The sequence below is a fragment of the Myotis nattereri genome, assembly GCF_964212035.1.
Source record: "Myotis nattereri genome assembly, chromosome: 6".
Taxonomy (NCBI): domain Eukaryota; kingdom Metazoa; phylum Chordata; class Mammalia; order Chiroptera; family Vespertilionidae; genus Myotis; species Myotis nattereri.
This window is the reverse complement of record NC_138081.1, coordinates 10434297-10455971: the sequence shown is the minus strand read 5'-3', so window position 1 is coordinate 10455971 and position 21675 is coordinate 10434297. Positions and strand designations below refer to the sequence as shown.

General features: G+C 55.8%; 1 protein-coding gene across 2 annotated transcripts in view; it reads left to right on the top strand.

Annotated features, from left to right (window-relative positions):
* MDGA1 (MAM domain containing glycosylphosphatidylinositol anchor 1) overlaps positions 1-21675 on the top strand; it is a gene marked incomplete at its 5' end in the record, with an annotated part of 50487 nt that overhangs the window by 4661 nt on the left and 24151 nt on the right. For both annotated transcript variants that reach the window (XM_081094438.1, XM_081094437.1), the window contains one exon: positions 21471-21610. In XM_081094438.1, coding sequence (XP_080950564.1) covers positions 21471-21610 — 140 coding nt within the window. The remainder of the gene's footprint in view (positions 1-21470; positions 21611-21675) is intronic.

Genomic DNA, 21675 nt, shown 5'->3' with positions numbered 1-21675 from the left:
TGACTAGGCCCCAGGTGCAGGGGTGTGTACCTGAGGACCCTGCCCTGTGCACCTGGAGCTGCCACTCCAGATATGGCCAGCAGGGGGCGGGCTTGGCCGACACATTGCTTATTGGTTTTCCTAGACTCTCTTGGCCTCAAGACTCCAGAGGGATGAGACTTACTCTAATTCCTAGGGCATCCCTAGGCCTTTTGTAGCTCCATGCCTCCCTCCAGCTCTCATGTTTCCCCTCCCAGTGTCCCAGGGCATTTACCTGTGGCCAAAGCCACACTTCCTACCCCCTAGGCCAGAGGAGAGCCCTATGGGGGGAGGCTCCGCTTGTGGGTTCCTGTCCAGGTGGGGCTGTGTGCAGAGCAGGGGCTCCTGCCCTGGCAGTGCTGCCTCTTTGTGCACCTGGTGTGTGGCGCCTCTCCTGCGTCTTCCTCCCTATCATCAGGAGACCCTGCTTTGCAGACATGCATCTGCTGATGGCAGGCACTAGCGACTAGGGGGTCCCTATTGCCTTTAAATGCTGATACAGTGGCAAGAGCAATGCCTACCTCAAAGAAGTGAATCCTTTTTGTTTTTTTAAACCATGAAATCTTCCTTTCCCCAGGTTTACGAGTAACACATGCTCTTTGCAAAAACAATCAGAGAATACATAAAAATATAAGGAAGAAGGTAAAACTCACTTGACTTCCTGCCATGCCTTCAGTGATGGCTCTTTCAGGCACCTTTTTGTGCAAAGAGGAACGAACCTTCCAGGGAGGATCATTGGTTGTAACAACAATCCTGGGCTGGTGTGCAAGTGCCACGTGCCTTACAAGCATTTTCATTCTCTCTCCATTGATTCCCATAATATTCTGAGAGGTCAACATAGCAGGTCCTGTTGCCCCCATTTAACAGATGAGGAAACCGAGGTTCCCAACAGGAGTTTAAGTGACCTGCTAAAGGTCGCACAGCTGGTGAGAGAAGTGGCTCGGAGGTCGATCCCAGTGGATCTTCTGAGTTGGGGGCAGGAAAGCAGTATGGTGTGCCCCTCACCACCCATTAACTCTCTAATTAGTGCCTGCCTTGAGCCTATGGGGGGCTCCCTGTTCTGGGAATTGACAGGGCTGCTGAGATGAATGAGATGGAGGTTCTGCCCTCAGGGAGAAGGGGAGGGGACTCCCATACAAGATGGTGGCTCCTGGGAGATCTTGATAAATGCCATGAGGCAAGTGCAGATAAAGGGCTGCGGGCGTTCGAAGGGGGAGGGAACGACTTCCAAGGTGTAGTGGAGGAGGGGGCACTGGAAGTGGCCTTGGCACAAGGAAGAAAGGACTGAGACGGGCATCGCAGGAGGAGGCGGAGGCACGGAGGACAAAGAGCCTGGGTGTGGGGAGCAGTGTCACTCTGCTGGGCTGGAGCGAAGGCTGAAAGGGACCTGGGCAGTCAGGTGGGAGAGTAAAGGCGCAGTAATAACAATCGCTAATGTTTCCTGCCTGGCTGGGGTCAGGAATGTGCATGGTCTCCCTTCACCCTCCCCACAGCCCCGAGAGAGTCCTTCACAGCCCATGTTAGCGACTAGAAACCTGAGGCTCAGAAGGACGAAGCTCCTGGTCCAAGTGGCAGAGCTGGGCTCAGACCCAGGTCTGCCGATGGCAAAGCCGGTGTCTGGGGGAGGCGGCTGGAATCCTGGGCTGGGAGAAGCTGCTGGGAGCGCCTTGAGAGAGAAATGGGTCGATGTGGGCTGTATTTCAGGCTGGGTGGCCCTGCCGCGGTGTGTTTGAGGACGTCAGGGGGAGGGAGACTGGTCAGGAGGTCCAGGGAAGTGAACTTGACCCAGGTGGTGGCTGTGAGAATGGACAGGAGAGTCTGGGTACAAGAGCTGCAGTCATTCCACAAACATACGCGTGAAGGTTCTGTTTGGAGCTCTTGAGATATTTGGAGAAAAACAAGCTCTTGCTCTCCTAGACTTTACATTCACACGGAGGGAGACAGGGAGTAAACAAGTCAATGAATAAGTATATAATGTTCCTATGGCGATGAGCCCTGTGAAAGAGAGAAAAGCACCCAAGGGGACCAGGAATGGTGGACTGTGGTTCAAGTTCATATACAGTGGTGGTGTGTGTGTGTGTGGGGGCTCCTTGAGTAGGTGCCACCAGGACAGAGCCTGGAAGATGCCTGGGGAAGAGGGAGAAAGCCTGGTGGATAAGTGCATTCTGGGCAGTCAGTGCAAAGGCCCTGGGGCAGAAGCACGAGTGGCTCGTTTAGCCACAAGGAGGGGTCGGTATGGCTGGAGCAGAGTGAGCCATGGGGAGGGGAATAGGATGTGAGGGTTGGAGAGTTAGTGGGGCCTGATTGTTGAAGGCTATGGAAGGCTATGTAAGGACTCAGGCTTTTATTCTGAGTGAGTTGAGCCGTGGGAGGGTTTTGAGCAGAGGAGGGACATGAACTGACACCCTTTTAATAGAATTCCTCCGGCTGCCATGTAGAGAATAGACTGCAGGGGGTTAGGTGTGGGGGAAGGAAGCCAGTTAGAGACTCTTGCAAAAGACGAGGAATGAGACTGTACAATCATTAGGTTCTAAACGTGCGTCAGGAAGAGTTCAGGCAAGGGGTGGGAGCGGAAATGCCCTGAGGCTTGGCGTTCAGAAACCCAGGTCTGAACCCCAGCTCTGCCTGCATCAGCTGAGAGCCCGAGGTCCATCTGCTTTCCGAGGCGTGCCCTCTCCACTGGTCAGATGGAGGGCATCGTACCCACCGCGTGGGTTTGGGATGAGCGTGCCATGAGACGCACCTGGGGAGCCCTGAGCTGGCCCTGAGCAAGGCCTCCGTCAGCAGTTTTACTTCCCTGACAATTCCAGCGCAGCCTTGAACTTCGTGGGGTTCTGGTGTGGGATGTCTGGGAGAGATGTTGATGGGCCGGTGGACATGAGTGTTGGTCATGAGTGGGCTGAAACCATGAAGTGAAATAAAATGGCCAGGAAAGAGAGAGTGGAGTGAGAGAGGAGGGGGGGCTGAGCCCAGCACCCTGGGGTGGGAGGAGAGAGAGGAGACAGAGCAGGGAGGTAGGAGGGGACCTAGGGCACAGGGGCTGGAAAGCCAGGAGAGGAGACAGAGCCTGAGGGAGGAAGGGCCAGCTGGGGACTGGAGATTGGCAGGGAGGCAGCGGGGGTGCCCTGGGGTCTGCAGATCCAGGTCAGTGTGCCTGGGCCGGGGCGAGAGTCTGCATTTCTGACGAACTCGGGGGTGATGCCAGTGCTGCAGGCCCATGGAGCAACCTTTGAATGGCAAGGGCATGCGGGCAGAGGGGCTGGACGCAAATGGGCAGACTTGGGCTGGAGGGCCAGATGGGCAGCTGGCCGCCTCTGAGGGACCCTGGACCAATAGTCTCCCCTCACTGAGCCTCGGTTTCCCTGTCTGGAAGACTGGCTCAGTCACCGCCACCTTTGGAGTCAGAAGTCCAAGTGACAGCACTTGGTAAACTCTCAGGCAAGCCGTGGGGACTCTGTTTCACGAGAGCAGAGCGGTGGCAGGCAGATGGCAGGGAGCTCCGGGCGTGGGTGGCATGTGGAAGCTGGAGGTGCGGGCTGCGCTTTTGAGATATGTAGCAGGCCAGGGAGGGTGCGGGCAGCTCCCAGCCACGCGGGCCTAGTTCCCAGCCGCGGCCTGTGGGAAGCTGCGGCTGCAGGGGTGAGTGACCGCAGGGGCTGGTGACGGGGCCGGCACGAGGGTGCTGCTCAGCCGGCTGCGGAGATTCCACCTCAGGCTCCTCTCTAGTCCCAGACACTCGGCCGAGGTACACTGGTTGCCTGGAGACGGGAAGCTGTGTAGAGAAGTGCTTCTCCACCGGGTGGCCCGTCAGAACCACCTGGGGAGCCTTTGCAACAGCAGCTGCCTGGCCGCACGCGCAGGTGGGACCTCCTGGATCAGAAGCGCTGCAGGTGGCATCGAGGCAGCTGCGTGGCGAGAGCGCTCCAGTTGGCTCCCAGGCGCAGCTGGCGGAGCCGGTGCGTCGGAATGAGTCAGGCCCAAACAGATGTCGTCTTCCCCGGAGCTTTCGGAGGGCATTTCTGGGTTTTCCAGGTCACTGCCCAAGCTTGGTTTCAATCAAGCTCCTGTGGGCCCTGGGGTCTTTCAGACACACACGCACACTGGTTATTCTTAAATGATGGACGGAGACTTCCTGTGTTAGCAGTGCTAACCGCAGGTCCAGGTCAGGGGCTTGGGAGACGGGCCCCTGCTTCTCACCAGCGCCTTCCCCGTCCCGAATCGGGAGGGGCTGCAAGAATCCACCTGGAGGTGCTGCCCCATTGATTTGCACAAGGTAAATTGTTACCTCTCCGAAATGTGGCCCTTTTGTGTACTCTCATTAGGTTTATAAATAAATGAAAATTTCAGAACCGGACCCCAATGAAGCAATTCAGTGTCAACCAAGCACATCATCACAAGCCACCAAAGCCACCAAAGGGCTGCCCTGCTTAGTCATCATGGTACATTCCAGCCCTGGCCTGTGTGCTCAGTGGTTAAAACATCAGCTGTGCACCAAAGGGTTGAAGGTTTGAAGGTTTGATTCCCAATTAAGGGCACATACCTGGGTTGTAGGTTTGATTCCTGGCCCTGATTGGGGTGTATGTTGGAGGCAACCAATCAATGTGTCTTTCTTACATCGATGCTTTATTCTATCTCCCTCTCTTCCCCTCCTTTCCTCACTTCCACTCTCTTTAAAAATCAATGGGAAAAAATATCCTCAGGTGAGCATTACAAAATAAAAAAAGACACATTGCAGGTAGGAAAAAGAAAAGGTACGGGCCTACCAGCTGAGTCCGTTTCCTTTCAAAAGCTTTTCCAGAAACCCCCTCCCCATGACTGCTGCGTGTAGCTCATGGGCCATTCTTAGCTGCAAGGGAGGCTGAGAAATGCCTTTTCGATGGGCACATTCTCACCTAAGAGATTATCAGGGTTTAGTTAGAACGAAGGGGAGAATGGATATTGGGTAGATAATGTCCAGTCTTTACCACAAATCCCCACTTCAGGGTCAGCTGGTGCTTCTTGAAATGAGGGAGGATTTAGATGGCTGTGAACACCACTCTCCCCCCCCACTCCCTCCCCCCGGCCAGCCTAGCTCAGGTGGTGGTGGGGGAGGCCTCTGGCTGTTCTGAGGATGCCCAGAAGGAATTTATAGAGAACTGAGACCTAGAGCAGGGGAGAGCCTTGCTGGGCTCAACAACACATTCCTGTGCGGGTCCCAGCTCCCTGTCGGCCAGTGCTCCCCTTCCCCCCTTCCCACCCTGCGCACCACTCACAACTCGTGAGGTGGTTGATTTCTGCTGGTTGGTACCTGTCCCCTCTGGCAATGGCTCCTTCCAGTCCCAGCCACGGGAGAGCTCTGTGGACCCCCCTGATTTGGGGGAACAAAAACTGAGGGGCTACGCCAGAAGCCATGGGCCAGAAAGTACTGCAGAGGTGATGTAGCTCGTCTTTCTGTTCTCAAAGCCTGTGGTCCTTTGTTGTTGGGAAGTTCTCCTCGTTGTCTTACTGTAATTCAACTCGCTGTAACATAGTCTCTTCTCAGAAAGATTCAGGAGCTGAGTATCTCCTTGGCCCTTGGCCCTGAGACTTTTCCTATGTGATTCTTAAGTAACTCTTAACGAGGTGCTTCTTCCCATTTCTGAGAGGGGCATCGGGAAGGTAGAGGTGGGGAGGGTGCTGGTGGCCTCATCTCCCTGGGTTTGGTTCTGGTGTTCTGCTGGAATGGCGACCTTGGGGAGGTCAGCTTACCTTCCAGCAAAATCCGTAAGCCCACGGCTTGCTGCAGTTCTGTGCTGTGGCGAGGTCTGGCTTTACCCTCCTTTCTGGAATATGCCACAGGGTAGACATAGAGAAGGTCATGAGGCGGGGCCCGAGGGTGTGGCAAGGAGAGAGGTCAGCGCCAGTCGGTGGCTTCAAGCCGCCCAGAGGCAGATCGTTGAGATTCAGCGCAGCAAGAGACTAGACCAGAGACGGTGAGTGGCGTGTTGAGGTCACACAGCAGTGAGGTACTGAGGCTGAATGAAAAGCCATGCCAAGGGACTCCACGTCTGGATCTTTCCCATTCTCCTAGGGAAGTAGGCTCTGAGGAGCCGGGGCATGTCTACCTGGTGTTTATAAGCTCATTTTAGGCTGTAAATCTACAATCCTCCTCCCACCCCTGCAAACCCCATTTCTTATCCCCAAGCTTCACTGCATCCAAGGAGTCTTGTTCTGGGTCCAGGACCCCTGGTCAGATGTGAGAAGCCCTTCGTGAAATGTCGGGAGGCCCTGGGAGGCCCCGTGTGGGGGAGGAGGCAGCCAGCGTGGCTCCGTGACCTGGAGGCTGCTGCTAGTCTGTCGCACAGCCTGTGGTCCGCTTTAGGGCAACCAGCCCGTTCGCCCGCAGGAACCCGGGCCTGTTTCGGGAAGGCTGCTCTGGGCATTCCCCGCAGCCCTCAAGCCCTTCCCCCGTGGCTCAGGCTGGTTGGTCAGATCAGTTGGATCTTGAGGATTGGAATTCAGGTGAGGAGGTTTCGACAAGTGACAGGTGGAGGTAGAGGAGTTTGCTAGGGTATTTGAGACTTAATAGGGGCACCATGACAATCAGAATTGGCTTGGACTTGAGGTGGCAGTTTGGGTTCCCCAGAAGCAGACCCTGAGATAAGGAGCCAAGTACAGGTAGTTTATTTGGGAGGTGAGTGCAGGAAGCTCAGGTAGGGGAATGGAGACATGAGATAGGAAAGCAAAGGCAACCAAAAAAAGGTGCATTGTCAAGCGAGCCACCACCATGTCTCCCTAGGGACCTTGGGGACACTGCGTAATACACACTTCAGAGTCTGCCCGTCATGGTGAGGGAGCTGGGGCAGGTGTACACCAACTCCCATCTGTCATTGGCTGCAGGCTGCTCCTGGGGGGTGTTAATTCCTGGGGGTGTTAATTCCTGGGGTGTTAATTCCTGGCACTCGCTGGGCAGCAGGCTGCACGCGAAGGCAGTGTGACTGGCATCAGGTGCTGGCGCTGTGCATGGCAGTGGTCAGGGGAGCGGGGCTCCGGCAGCGTGGACTACATCCTGCCCAACCTTCTGTTTTGCCTCTTCAGAACCAGCCAGTTTTGCTGAGCTCTTTGTTCGTAGGTCTTATCTTCTGGGCTGCACGTGGAAGCCCTGATTCCGGGTGGAAAACCAGACCTGTGAGCTCCTCGTTTACTTCCTGGGATTCTGTGACTAGACCTCCAGCCCGTCAATTTCCCCAAGACCCTCCTGGTAGAACCCAGGCTCTCCCTGAAGGACTGAGGGGCCTCACACCTGGGGAGGACAGGGCTGGGGGTCACGGAGGACAAACCCAGTCTCCCGGGCCCTTTGGGCATTGCCATGGGGCGTGATCATTAGCTTCCCACCAGCTCAATTCAAAACGAAGAGAGAGGAGGGGACCATTTCTGACACTGGACGGCTGCCCTTTCCCCGCAGACAGGACCCTGTGTGGGTAATTAGGCCGATTGCATTCTGTCCACTTCCCTCTGCAGGAAGGAGCCTCCGTGGGTAATGATCTGGCTCGTCTGCACCCTGAGTACCCCTGGGCCTTAGCGTCCAGATCAGAGCGGCGCCTCCATCCTGTTGTGAATTTCTCTCAGCCTCTCCACGCCCACCTGGGACCTGAGAGTAATTAAGTAATTACCACATTTTTCTGGAGCCCTCGCTATGTGCCGGACACTGTTCTGGGTGCCGAGGATGCAGCAGAGAACAAGGCAGAGGGATGATGGAGAGTCACGGGCTTATAAAGTGACAAAGCCAGCAGAGATCTTGGGGCAAATCTCGTCATTTGTCAGAAGAGAAACCTGAGGCTGAGGAGGGCCAGAGGAGTCCTCAGCCTGCACAGCCAATAGGCAGCCCCGGCTGGGAGCTACAAAAGGTCAGAGGTATGGGGCTCAGAGGTCACCTGGCCCTAAAGGCTCAGCAGCGGTTCTCAACCTGTGGGTCGCAACCCCTTTGGGGGTCAAACGACCCTTTCACAGGGGTCTCCTAAGACCATCGGAAAACACATATATAATTACATAGGGTTTTTCTGATTAATCACTATGCTTTAATTATGTTCAATTTGTAACAATGAAATTGGGGGTCACCACAACATGAGGAACTGTATTAAAGGGTCGCGGCATGAGGAAGGTTGAGAACCACTGGTTTAGAGGCAGAAACCAGTAACCAGAGGCGAAGGGTCACACCAAGCTAGTGGTAGTGCTCTGCCTGCCAGGAGACAAACCCTGTCTCCCACATCTATCTCCCAAGGCAGATCTGGGTTCTAATTTACAGAGGGGAGTGTGTGTGTATGTATGTATGTATGTATGTATGTGTTTGCGTGTATGTATGTATGTGTGCGTGCATGTAGAACCAGCAGCATTAGGTAAACTGCCCTCGCTGGGTACCTCCACAGGAGCTGAAATACATTCCCATGTTCTCTCTACCTTGCGTGTACACTTTATCTCTATTTTTGTGCACATGTAAGTATACATGGGCATGCATGTGCTGAAGGTGTGTATATGCACGCTGATGTTGCACACAAGAGCATGGAGATATGTTCAGGGGGCCATGCTTGACTGTGGGGGACGTCAGATCTCTTTGGGGGCCTCTCTGGGCCCACCTTTCCCCCATTGCCTCTCCTGGACTCCCTTGCCTTGTTTCCCAGGAAGGGGGAGGGAACAGGCCGTCAGCTGGTGTTGATGTCCAGCCTGGGTTACGGCTGCCTCATCCCTTCCAAGAGTCCTGGCATGGGGGCAGGGACAGGCCAAGGCTGGCCTGGAGCTCCGGGCTAATTTTCCCGGCCTCCATCGATCCAGCAGCTTCTCCCGAGTCTATTAGCAGCCGGCGAGTGAAAATATCCCCCATCGTGAGCCCTGACCTGAGACAGGGAGGAATCCATAGCAATTTGTTCAAACAGAGGAAAGCGGTTCCCTCTGATTTGTATTCCAATTTATTCCAGGCAGGAAGGGGGTCAGGGTGGGGAGGGGGCAAACCCTGGCACTCAGGAGCGGGGCCCAGGCCCGGCCGTCAGCCCCCATGCCAGCCAGGGTGGCAGCTGGTGCTCCCCATGGTTCCTGGGGGAGGTGGGCCCCAGCAGGGGGGCGGGAAGAGAGGCCCGCCAGCCTTCCCAGCAGGCCCTGCTTGGCTGGAGAGATCAGTTGTGGATTTGGTTTTCACAAAATACAAAGCCGCCCACTTGGAGCCTCTCTCCCAGGCACTGGGGACTGTGCCAGGCATGCGCTCACCCGCTGCGCCTGTGCCAGGGTGGGGGCTGGGCTGGGCGCAGGGCCCCAGCGGCCCCAGCTGGGCTGAGTGGCAGGGGGCCTATTCTTCTCCTGGAGCCCCCACCCCCCAGCCAGCCTTTCAGGAACAGAGTTGCTCAGGCTCAGAGGGGACCTGCACCCTGGAAAAGCTCCTATGCGGGCGGGAGCCCCTCACCCAGAGCCCCTCACCACGGGAGCCCCAAGCACATCTCCATGACGCAGTGCGCATGCTTTGTTCCTGGTCCGAGCAAATCGGGGCTCCCTGGTGTCCTAATCAGGAAGTCTCATTTGAGCTGACCTTTACTAAGTACCTACTGTGCGCTGGGCGCTGGGCCAGTGCTGCCAAGCACCTTGCCCTTGCAGAGTCCAGTCTTCCTCCTGTGCCTCAGTTTCCTCGCTGAAGCTCCCACCACCCTCTGCATACTTCTGTCACCTCCCTCACCCATCTCTGCTGTCCTGTCCTTCCTCCTGAGGTGGCCCTGATGAGGGTCTCAGGTCTGATGGCCCCACAGCCCCCCCTTTTCCAGAGGGACCCTCTACACAGGCTAGCTCTTTTTCTTCTGGATCACTTCCTTTCGCCCCACCTCACCCTCCCTTCCCCACCAGGGTCCAGGCCTTTGCAGAGGTGGTGCCATGGCAACCACAGAGGAGGATTCTGGGAAGGGTCCTCCAAGTGGTCCTGCAGCCTCCCCCCCACCCCCACCCCCACCTCCTTCCCTCATCTGTCATTGCCCCCAAGGAGGGGAGTAAACAGAAAAGTTCTTCACACCGAGGTGTCAGCGACTAGCAGCTCTGAGATCAGCGGTGGCACAAGACTTGCCAGGCCCCATGACACCACCAGGGTCTAATTTCAGAAGCAAGCAACTAAATATATCAAAGTGGATGCATGATCATCTCTCTGGCTCAGGTGGGAGGCATGTGGCCTGAAGGATAGGAGTAGAGGCTTCTGAACCGGATCTGGGTTCAAGTTCTGCCGTAGCCACTTGCTACCTGTGTGATTGTGGGGAGATTACGCCCCGTGCCTCAGTTTCCCCATGCACAAGTTGGCGATAGTAATAGCACCGTCCTCAGGGGGCTGTGGCGAAGAGGAAATGGGGAACTCTGGAAAGCCACTCAGCCCAGTGCCCAGCGTGTGGGGAGTGAACGCTCCAGCTGCTCAGAGGAGCACCTGCTAAGTGAGCGATTCCAGCACTGGCCAGAGGCGGCCACCACGGAAGTGTCATATGAGGCTCTGGGTACAGGCGTGCGGCACACTCCTGGGGGACAGGGAGCAGGACCTAGAGCCGGGCCTAGGAGAGAGGGTGGCAGAATTCCAGCTTTCCCCCGTTTTCCTCTTGGGGAAATTTAGAGCAGGAACGCTGTTCCCTCTGAGCTACTTTACAGGTGTGTTCGCACCCAGCCTTTTGCTGCCACCCCCGCCACGGCCCATTTCAGACCTGACTTTCCTCCTAAGGGGCAGTCCCTCCTTCCCCATCCTCAGCCCCTAGGAGCCTCCTAATGGCAGTGACTTTTCTGGGCCCGGCTGTGATTGAACTCTGGTCCAACTGGCCTCCCCCATCCCAAGTACTTCACTTTCCTCCCCCAACCTGCTGGGTTTCAAGTCATTTACAAGTTGTTCAGAGGCTCAGCATTATAATCAGATCCTACAGTGTATACCACTTATGTGGTTTCTAAAAGTTTAGCCTAAAAAGGGGAGAAACCCTTCAGTGATGGAGAGAAAAAATGATGAGAATAATTAATGCAAGTATGGCATTTCCTGATTTATAAATATACCTGATGCTAAAGAAAATATGTTCCTAAACTTCATGCTTCTCGAATTGACTCTTGGAAAATAAGATTGTTCATCCTTTTCAGGGGTATAACATGCTTTCCCTTCCAGGGGTGTTCACTTTGAAAGGGGCACAGAGAATGAGCAAGTGACAGTTTAATACGCCAGGTGTTGCGGAGTGTGAGGAAGAACACAGAGTGGGGAGAGGGAGGGAGGGGGGTGGAGGTCGGGCGGCCACGCTGTCTTAAACAGGGTGATCAGACAAGGCCTCTCTTGAAGAGAGCTGAGGTGATGGGGAAAGCTCTGGAACTCTGGAAAGAGCAATCCAGCAGAGGGACCTGCAAGTGCAAAGGTCCTGGGGTGGATGTGGGCTTGGCCTACTAGGAGAACAACAGAAAGCAGGGTGGCCACATGGGGAGGAGGGCAGAGAACGTGCTATTGAAAAAGGGTTGGCTTTGACTCCAAGTAAGCTGGGAGCCGTGGCAGGGTTTTGAGCAGAGGAGAGAGGAATCTGATTTTGTGTTGTGAAGGGATCCCTTCGGCTGCATGTGGAGAAGAGACTGTACCAGGCAAGGGAGGAAGCAAGGTAGACCCACCAGGAGGCTGCTGTAATTCTCCAGGCAGGACATGGTGGCGGTGGCTGAGGGGTCAGGGTCAGGATCAGTTTTGGAGGTCGAGCTGAGAGGGCTCGCTGGTGGGCTGGGTGCGGGTGTGGAAGACAGAGAGGCCAGGGCCGGCTCCGAGGTTTCTGGCGGACGCGCAGTCAGCAGGGGACGGTGTGCTTTCACTAATGGGTGGGTGAGGAGTGGCTCTCAGGCCTTGCAGGTGTTGGGGGCATAAGGCTGTCCTCCTGAGCTCAGTGGATGGAGAGAAGCGTAAGGCTAGTCAGGCCCTTACATCTGATTCCGTGGTGTTTAACCCCAGGCCATCCCTCCTCCCGCCTCTTGAGTTGGGTGGGGTGAAGGCCTGGCCTGGAGGGCTCTGCAGAGGCGTCTGTAAGAGGTTCCAAGCAGTCACGTTGGGGCACCCATAATCCCACCCCCAGAGCTGGGTGGGGTGATGCCCAGGAACCCCCAGTGGCCTGGGTTGGGGAGATCAGAGTGCTGCCTGGTGGTGGTGGGCTCCCAAGAAATACTGTCCTTCCCTCCCCTGCCCTCTGTGCGGGGGTCTCCGGCCCTACCCACTCTCAAGCTGCAAGATTGATTGTGCTTTCAGCGTTGTTATTGTTATTATTAACCACTTAAACAACTTCGTAGGAAAAAAGAGAAAGAAACCCAGTGACCACGAGACATCAGTCATTCATTCTAAATTCCCGGCCCATCCCTGTCAATATGTTTTTACATAGCAGTGAACAGTGGTCCGCTCTGCTTTCTTGGGCGACTTTATCTCCTACGCACGTCTGCCGGTATTGACCGAGCCCTCAGACCTGCCACTTTAATGGCCTCCGGGCACCCCCTGCATCGACGCGCTGGAGTTTGGTCACCATTTCTCCATTTGCTGGGCGTTTGGCAGACTCCGATTTCCCTTTCTCCTAAATAGCCCAGCCGTGAATATCCGTATGTGGATTGCTTTCTCCTTTACAGTGGTGTCCTTGGGGCTTGTTCCCCGAAGTGAGAGTGCCTGACAGGTCCTAGGCCAGGGCAGTTTTATGGTTCTCAATTCACATTGCCGGGTTTGGCTACAAAAAGCTAGAGCTCAGCTTGCACACGGCCCAGCCACAATGGATTTTATAATTTTAATTTATTTTCACTGGGTTTGGTAGGTGCATTTTGTCCTGATTCCTTTTTTTTAATATAAATATATATTTTTGTATTGTTTAAGATATTACATATGTGTCCTTATCCCCATGTTACCCCCCTCCCCCCTCCCCCTGCTCATGCCCCCACCCCCCTGTTGTCCGTGTCCATTGGTTAGGCCTATATGCGTGTCCTGGTTCTTAACTTCCAGGTTTTACTTCCTGAAGCCAAATTTGGGTTTTTCAGCTCCTAATGAGACCTGATTTGTGCAGAACTTGACAGTTTACACGTCACTTTCTGGTGTGTCATCTCACTTAAGACACTCTAATGTTACTGGTCTCTGTTTTAAATGGCGAACTTGGGCTGAGTCAAGTTCAGTGCTGGAGAGGAGCCTCAGTCAGCACTTGCGGGGTTGGTTGGAAAGGACTCCCTCCCGCCTGCCACCACCCCTTTCTTTCTGAGGGTGCAGGGTCCCCAGATGTTCATTTCAGCCCAAATCCAGTGCCTCAACCCTGTGTCTTCCCTTCTCTCCCACAGCCAGGCCTGTGGCAGGCCCCGGGCTGTGTGCCCTGGACTTCCAAGATGGGGTTCTGAGGAAGCCACTGGGGTCAGGTGGGGCTTTGGGGGTTGTTTGCTTCAGCAAAGCCACTGTTCCCTGCGTGCCCTGGCTCAGGACTGGCCCAGACTCCATGTTCTGGGTTGGGGGCTGGGCCTGGCAGTGTGGCTGTGGTCCCACCCAGGACGTGCCCCATCCCTGTTGTTGGTCACGGCTACACTGGAGCCTCAGGCTCCTAGGGACCGGGTCACTCAGGCGACTGTCGGGGTCCTCGTTGGACAATGCAGTGATGCTGCAACTCTCAGACCCAGGGGCCTCCTCCTGGCAGACACCTGAGGTATGAGTTTGGTTTTATTTTGCTCCTTCTAACTACACTTCTATTGTATCTATAAGGCAGCCATGCTGTACATGGTCGATTCCACTCTTACCGTGTTTAACACTCACAATAGGAAACACTCGTGCCCATTTTACAGTCAGGAAACTGAGGCTCTAGACTAGAGGGTTAAACGATTTGCCCCAGAACACACAGCAATTACTGCAGCCGCCTGGGTGAGAACCCAAGCCCACAGCTGTGTCCCTCCGGCCCTGCTCCTCCCCTGGACTGGGGTAGGTAGGCATGCTTTGGCACATGGGCACTCGGTCATATCTAGTCTGGATTGCTCTCAGGGCCCAGGGCCAGGTGAACTGCAGTGAGGGGGTCCCCAGGACCAGCAGATTTTGAAGGGTCTGGATAGCTGGGACCCACACAGGGAAATTTTACACAAGTAACCCTGTGTTCTTGGGCCCCGTGTCCCCAGGCCAGGCAGGCTCAGGGCCTGGGTTCCAGAAGCTATCCTCTGCCTTGATGGGTGGCAGCTTGGCCTCCTGGGGAGAGCTTTCCTCCCAGGGGTCACCTCTTTTAGCCACCATGATATTCTGGTCCCTCAGGATGACTGCTCTTGGCGTTCCCCCCAAAGTAGCCTCCTCATTCAGTCTTCCACCTTCCTCTGGCAGGCCCTTGGAACAGGTTCCCTAGGGGTCCCGGACTATATTATCAAATGGAAAGGGCACTGAAATTAACTGAGCGCCTCCTAGATAATAGTCATTGTACTCTGTGCCCAATGTACATTATCCTATTTAATCCACAACCCAGACGTTATTACCACTACAGCCTCGCGTGTAGTATTATCCCCATTTTGCAGATGAAGAAACTGAGGCTTCAAGAAGTTAAATAAAGGACTTGCCCAAGGTCACATAGTCATTCGGTGAGAGATAGAGCCCTGCCTCCTACCCCTCCCAGCAGGGCAGCCGCTCAGACTGGCAGTTACAGCCTGGGGTGACGGATGCCCGACCTGAGGCCCGTGCCTTTCTGCCCTCTTCCCGAGGGTCCTGCCGGCACTGCTTAGAGCTGCCCCAGGTCCCCTCATTGTTGAGAGTTTTGATCCCAGTGTTCTGGGGCCCACCAGGGAGAAGCCCCTTTATTGTTTACCCCAGGGGACCTCGGAGTCCTCATTTACAGGCTGCCCCGTGGCCTGGCCTGCCATCCCAGAGCTCCACACATGGCGGGCAGGCTAGACTTCCCCTGACGCTCAGACAATGGGGAGTCTATGAGCATAATCCGGCGCTCTCAGGACCCGTGCCTGCTGACGAGGCCAGGATGTGGGTGCAGTGGTGCCGAACATTCCTCGGGACTGGGCACAGATGGACTGTCCACTGCTCTCAGCAGAGGAGGGCTGCCAGGATGTTGGCTCTGCCAGAAGCGCCAGGCCCTGCACATGGGCCCGGCCCTGTAAACAGTCGCAGGCTGGGCAAGCAGCAGCAGGCCCTGCATCTGACACGAGAGCACAGCGAGGTTTTATGCTCCATTATGGCAACAGGGTGGCAGCCTGTGCACGGATCCTCTCAGCTGTGCCCGCTCCCCACTCAGTGACAGCACCCTTGTACGCAGAGATGAGTGTTTGCACTCAGAGGTCAGTGACACACGCACTCGGGCTGGAGCCAAAGGGGAGGTCAGCTGAATAGAGGCTTGAGTTTGATGAGCCAAGAAGCCCTGGTGGTGCGAGCAGACTTCAGCGTGGTCTGCAGCGAGGGCGGGCAGGGCGTCTTCAGTGAGGCGCGCCAGGCCTCATGGGCTCTGCATCCTAGCGCCGAGGGCAGGGTGGGTCACTAATAGACGCTCGGGAAATGTTACAGAGCAATCGATGGATCAATGGCGCATTACCAGGCGACTCTGTGTGCCCTTGGAAGGGTTGGGAGGCAGGGAGTGAGAGGGAGGATGGAGAGGGAACTGGCTTGGACCAAGGCCTGATGACCCGAGAGAATGTCCGGGGGTGGACAGGACACAGTGTGCTGTCGTCTCCTCCGGATGACCCGCATGAAGGTGAGGCCAGAAGAGATGGTGGGACTGTTTCAAACTGGTTTTTCCATCATAGAATTGGAGCCCCCCTCTTCCCCCCCCCACCCCCCAACCTGGAGAGCTCTGAGAAGTCGCCTGGCCCATCCTGGCTGGCCGTGAGCAGAGGCCCAGCCAGCTCCGAAGCCAGCACAGTGGGTGGGGCGGCCAGGGCAAACCCCCGCTGTGGAGAGCTCAGAGGGCGGGGTTCATCCAGGTGGATGGGCCACAGGGGCGGCCCTTAAGCATCATCCCTGAGAGGAGGAGGCCAGGCGGAGCTGGCCAGGCACCCGCCCTGAGAGCCTGCTCCCGGCCCGGCCGCCATTCTCTGGGCAGCTAATTAAAAGAGAAAAGCCTGTTAATATTTCAGCATTGTTAACCTCCCTAAATTATTTAGTGTCCATTTGCATTACATGCATAAAAGGATCGGTAAACATGTGCGTACCAGGAGCTGGGAAGGCGGGGGAGGGGCAGTTTAAAGGATGCTGCCCGGGACCGTCCCACCAGTGACTGGTCCTGCGTGTCCTCCCACTGCGTGGATGCTCGGGAACTGGAAATGCATGGGGCTGAGCACAGCGGTCAGGCAGTCAGACAGACACCCAACCAGCAGGGCATCCTTGGGCAACTTCCTTAACCTTGCTGGGCCTCAGCTTCCTCATCTGACAAATGGGAACAATAACACGCTTGTTATGAGCAATAAATAAGATCATAGATATGAAGCACTCAGTGCGATGTTTGCGCAGAGTAAATGGTTATTTTGTGTGTACGTTGTTAGGCTGTTGTCATGTTGCGGTGGGGGAGACCTGGGACAGAACTCCAGCTCACAGCATCCCTCCCTGCTTCCTCGCTGCCTCTCCGAAGGCCTTTCGCCCAGCTCTTCCAGACGATATACTTCCCTAGGGCAGGGCCTGGTGCCATCGCGCCCCGTGCCCCTGGACCCCAGCACCAAGCTCAGCCCCTCCCGCTCATAAGGATTTGTTGGATGACGGTCTGATGGAAGCCAGGACCAGAACACGGATCCCGATTCCATGTTGCCTGGCCCAGAAGGCTCAGCGATGCTGCGGAGGCAGTTAGGGGGGTGGGCCTTGGCCTGCCATCTGGCAACTGGGCAGCTAGAACCAACTCCAGGTGGGGAAGTCGCCGCCCCTGCCCCTTTCTCTCCTTGCCCTCCCCCCACTCCGCTCTGCGTGGAAGTTTCCCAGCCTGCAGACACCCTTCCCCTGAAGGAGCAGGAGCAGGGAGCAGGACAACAGCCCCCCGTTGGCTGCGACTGACCTTTTCAAATGTGTGTGGAGGGAACCTGACGGAAAGCTGAGGGGGCTTTAAATTCAGGTTTTCCATGCGCTTGCTGTCTGCCTGCCTTGTTTGCTCTGCATGTACTGCTGCACCCTCATGCCTCTGTCAGCACCCCTCCCCCTCGGCTAGAAGCCAGGAGGACGTTCTCTCGCGGGGGGGGGGGGGGGGGGTCCTTGATGAAACTCCCCTTCTAGGTTCCAGTGAGAATCCTCTTCGGAAGCCCAGGGGGCAGTTTGAATTAGCCTTCACTTGAGTGAGTCATGGAGTGTGTGGCTTCCTCACTGGGCCTGCGGGCGCCACAATCCCCACCGGCACCTACAATTTGAGGGTGTCTTCTTTTGGGGGAAGAGAGGAGTGAGCTGATTGGCCAGAAGCCCTCTGCTAGGGACTTGCTATTTCTGCCTCAACCGTCCTCATGATGAAGTTGCCCCCCTGGGTGCCATCTCTCATGCCATCTCATATTCTCAGCCAAGGGACTGGCATGTGGTGTGTGGTGGTGGTGGTGGGGGCGGGGGGTGTTACTTGACTCCACAGCCTTAGTTTTTGTGTTGCGCATCGGATCAGCACTTCTCCACTTGTTACAGACAACACTTCTGTCTCTCAAGATGTTAAGAGCTACTCTGTGAAGAAAGGGCTTTATGGTCAAATACACTCGGAAAGCACTGGATTAAACCAAGTCAGCGGGTGTGTTCACTGCAGGACTTTTCAGAGCCTTTAATCATATCCTCTTGTGTGCCGAGGCTCTGAGGAGAGAGAGGAGGCAGTGTCCTTGTTTGGCGGGGGACTGTGGATGAACGCTTTGCGGCACTCAGGTTGGGGGACAGGGTTTTCCTTTCCTCATGGGGGTTTATCGATAGAGCTCGGAAAGCGAAATGAGACCAGGGCCAGAGCTGACGATTCCATGTGGGCCTGGGAATGTGCTATGACAGGCTCCCCTGGCGACACAGGGCGGCGATGGGGGCATCTGAGGACGATTGGCCAGTGGACTGAGTTCCAGGCCACTGAGTGGAAGGTCTGGGTTCGAGTCCCAGCGCTGCTCTGGGTCAGTGAGTGACGGGATTGCCTTCTCCACGCCGTCGTGTCCTCTGCCAACACAGGCTACATAGGACTTGCCTGTCTGCCTCTCAGAACCGAGGCGAGGAGAGTGCAGTTACGGCCCCGGGAATACATCAGCCGTCATCATCTGTGGGTCCTGCCATTCGGGCCTCAGGCCCGGGGAGTGGGCTCCGAGGGGAGTGCGGGATCATCTGTAGAATAAAGTGCTGGCGGACCCGGTTCGATTGTTCACCATGGGCCAGACCCTGTTTTAAACACTTCACCTGAGTTTACGGATTTATTCCTCACAACAACCCCATTTCACAACTGAGAAAACGTAACTTGCTAAAAGTCACAAAATAACTCGCTGAAAGCTGGGTGAGGATTGTGATAAGAGGGGTGCTCCTGAAGGGCACCCCCCGCCCTGGTTTCCAAGCCCCCTTTAGCCCTGCACAGCCCTCAGCAGGAGTCTTGATTGTATTCATGAAGCATCCCCACCGGTGTCATGTCTGCTTTGAGTGTTTGCACCCCTGGAGTGTAGAGGGGGCCTGTCTGTCCCCATCTCCCCCTCCTATTTGATCATCTCAGGAGCTGTCATTTAGCAAAAGAGCACATGCACACTGTTCGGCCAGATGTTTTACACATACTGTCTCCTTGTTTGTTTTTGGTTAATCCTCCCCCAAAGATATTTTCCCATTGATTTTTAGAGAGAATGGAAAAGAGAGGGAGAGAAACATCGATGTGAGAGAGACACATAGATTGGTTGCCTCCTGCACGCACCCTGACCTGGGCTGGGCATCAAGCCTGCAATCGAAGTGACTGGAATTGAACCCGGGACCCTTCAGTCCATGGGCTGGCGCTCTATCCACTGAGCAGACCGGCTAGGGCTGCACGTATTTTTTTAAACCCTCACACCAGCCCCGGGAGAAGGCATTATTGTTACCGTTTTGTAAATGAAGAGGCCAAGGCTCAGAGAGATGAAGTAACTTACCCCGTGTCACCTAGCTCGTGGGTAGCAGAGCCAGGAATTCATTCCAGATTGTCAGCTCTTTCCATCTCTCTAAAGCTGGTCTCTCCTCTGCCCACTGTTGCTTGTCACATGCCCCTGCTTTAGAGTCGTCTTAGCACCAAGCGTACTCAGAAACCATCCGGTTCGTTTCTGTTTTTCTGTTTGCTACCAGTTTACCCAAGATGCTCTTTCCGAGCTGGTCCCCAGCTTTCCCCGACAGCCTCGTCAGCACCCGCAGGGCAGTGGCTCGGAGCATTTGTTGTGTGACAGGCTGGTGTTATGGGTTCACTCAGCGAGATAGACCACCGACTCAGAATTTAAATTTAAGAGCCTCTATTAAGCTGGCCAGCTGACCACAGTCACAGCACCCTGCCGACGCAGAGGCTGAACTGCAGCGATGACTACAGGAGTTACATTTTATTATTAAATTTTGTGGAGGCCCAGAGAAAATGTGTCTTTCAAATTCTGGGCCCCCCAATATGGAGGAAACTCTCTTTATTTATACTTTTTCCAGTCCTTTGTCTCCCAAATTTGGAATGAGACTTCCGGGCCTTCTGAGAAAGAAGGCCTGCGTGCTGGGAAGGGGCCATGAGACCATATCTCAAGGCCTCGCCTGATGTCAGTACCTTCCTATCTGTGTATTTTAGGAACAGACAGCACAGCATGACCTGTCTGGCCAAAGCGCCAGATATGCAGCCCAGCACACTGGATGGAGGGATTATCTCGGGGCCCCTGACATGGGCTCTGGCCTGGTTGCCTTTGGAATCAGAAGATGCTGCTGTTGGCAGTGCCGCCCTGGGGCGTGTGGAGGGGAGGCTGAGGTTAAGCGGGACAGAGGACAGCGACGCTGTGGGGGTTTCTGTTGGTTCAGGGTTAGAAACACAGTTCCAGACGCTCCGGGGGGGAACAAAATGTGGGACGCTGGCTCATGCTAACAAAACTCAGTGGGGGTGGTGGTGAGGGTGGGGGAGTGGGGTGATGCACAAACTGAAATGCCAAGGTCAGGGGGTCTGGCTACCTTGCTGCTAGCCAGTAGGTATATGTACTCCAAAGGGAATATGTACCCTGGGAGATGTCAGCCATGGGAAGGGGCTCACTCAGTAGGAGTTCACAGCCTGGTGGCAGAAAGACAAGGACCTGAATTGGATGGACACACAAATTGATGCCTTGTTGTGGTGCTGGGGGAGTAACCATACAAAAGGAGGGGTTGTGCAGGAAGCCATGGGCGCTTCCTGGAGGAAGTTACACATTGTATGTCCAGGCTTTATCTCACCTCTGTGCACCTCTTTAGGGCCAGGACTCTGTTCACTCCCTATGTCCCTCGAACCCTACAGCTCTCCCACCTCCTCTCTCCACCATCAACTGTGAGCACACAGGTGTGAACAGGGGGCTTCGTCCTCCTTCCGGGGGCCCAAGCCTTTGTGGGGTGGGGCTGGTTTGCCTTTAGGATTGGGGGGGGGGGCTGACACTGAGGGAGGGGCTTTCCCAGTTCTGTCATTTACCTCTGGGTCCCCCTGCCCTGGGCACTGGGAGAGAGGTTGGGGGGAGCCAGTTTTTTGAGAACTTCCGAGTCCCCCTGGGAGAACTTCTGTCCCTTGGAGAAGATGCTGGCACAGGCCCAGGGAGCACCGAGGGAAAATTAACAGGGCTTTGGGGAAAGGGAATGTGTAGTCTGTGGGTTGGGGAATCTTAGGGTAGGCTCTCTGAGATGGCTGGGGCTGGTTCAATGCTCTCAGGAGAAACTAAGGGAATGACGGAAGCAGCTGGGCAAAAATGTGGTTCAACTGACTTAGCCTTTGCCTGTTCCTAGGGTCTGGGTGGGCGGGGTGGGGGCTGTGTCTGGAGCGTGAACAGCACCACAGTCATCCCATCTTGAGGCAAGAGGACTAGCATCTGCACCCGTGTTTGCCAGGCATTGGGTGGGTGTGTATATCGGGGAAGGGTGACCTCCTAGGCATTTCCGGGCCAAGTGCTGGCTAAGGGCAATTCCCTGGGAAGGTGAGCTCTGTGCACCCACAGCCACCACTCAGAGCAGCGGGGTGGATGCACCGACCAGATGCGGGAAGCTGGGTGGAGCCCCAGCAGCCTCCCCTGTAGGGCTGCTAAGACGGTGATGCTCACTGGGTGATGACCAATCTGTATGGTGATGCTCACTGGGTGATAGCCAGTCTGTACAATTACAAAGCCCCTCCCCCTCATCCCCCCACCAGCTCCCTGGAGCGCACAGGTCTCCTGCAAGGGCGTGGGATGGGGAGGAAGTGCCCCTGAGCTCCCTGCCTCTCTGGTTCTGGCCTGCGGGCTCTGGCAGGATTCTTTCTGAGCTCCATGGGGCCAGGCCTCCAAAGAATGACCTGGGAAGGTCTGGGCTGACCCTTCCTTCAGACATGCTCAGGAGGGAGTCTCAGACCCCTTCTCGCCTCTTGTCTAACCTCCCCGCTCTCTGTCAGCTCCAGCCCAGGCCCAGATCGTCCACGCGGGCCAGGCGTGTGTGGTGAAAGAGGACAACATCAGCGAGCGCGTCTACACCATCCGGGAGGGCGACACCCTGGTGCTGCAGTGCCTTGTCACCGGGCACCCCCGGCCCCAGGTAGGGCCCCATCCCGCCTGTGCGGCCCCTCCTCCCTCCCACCCCCACTCTGGGATCACAGCTTG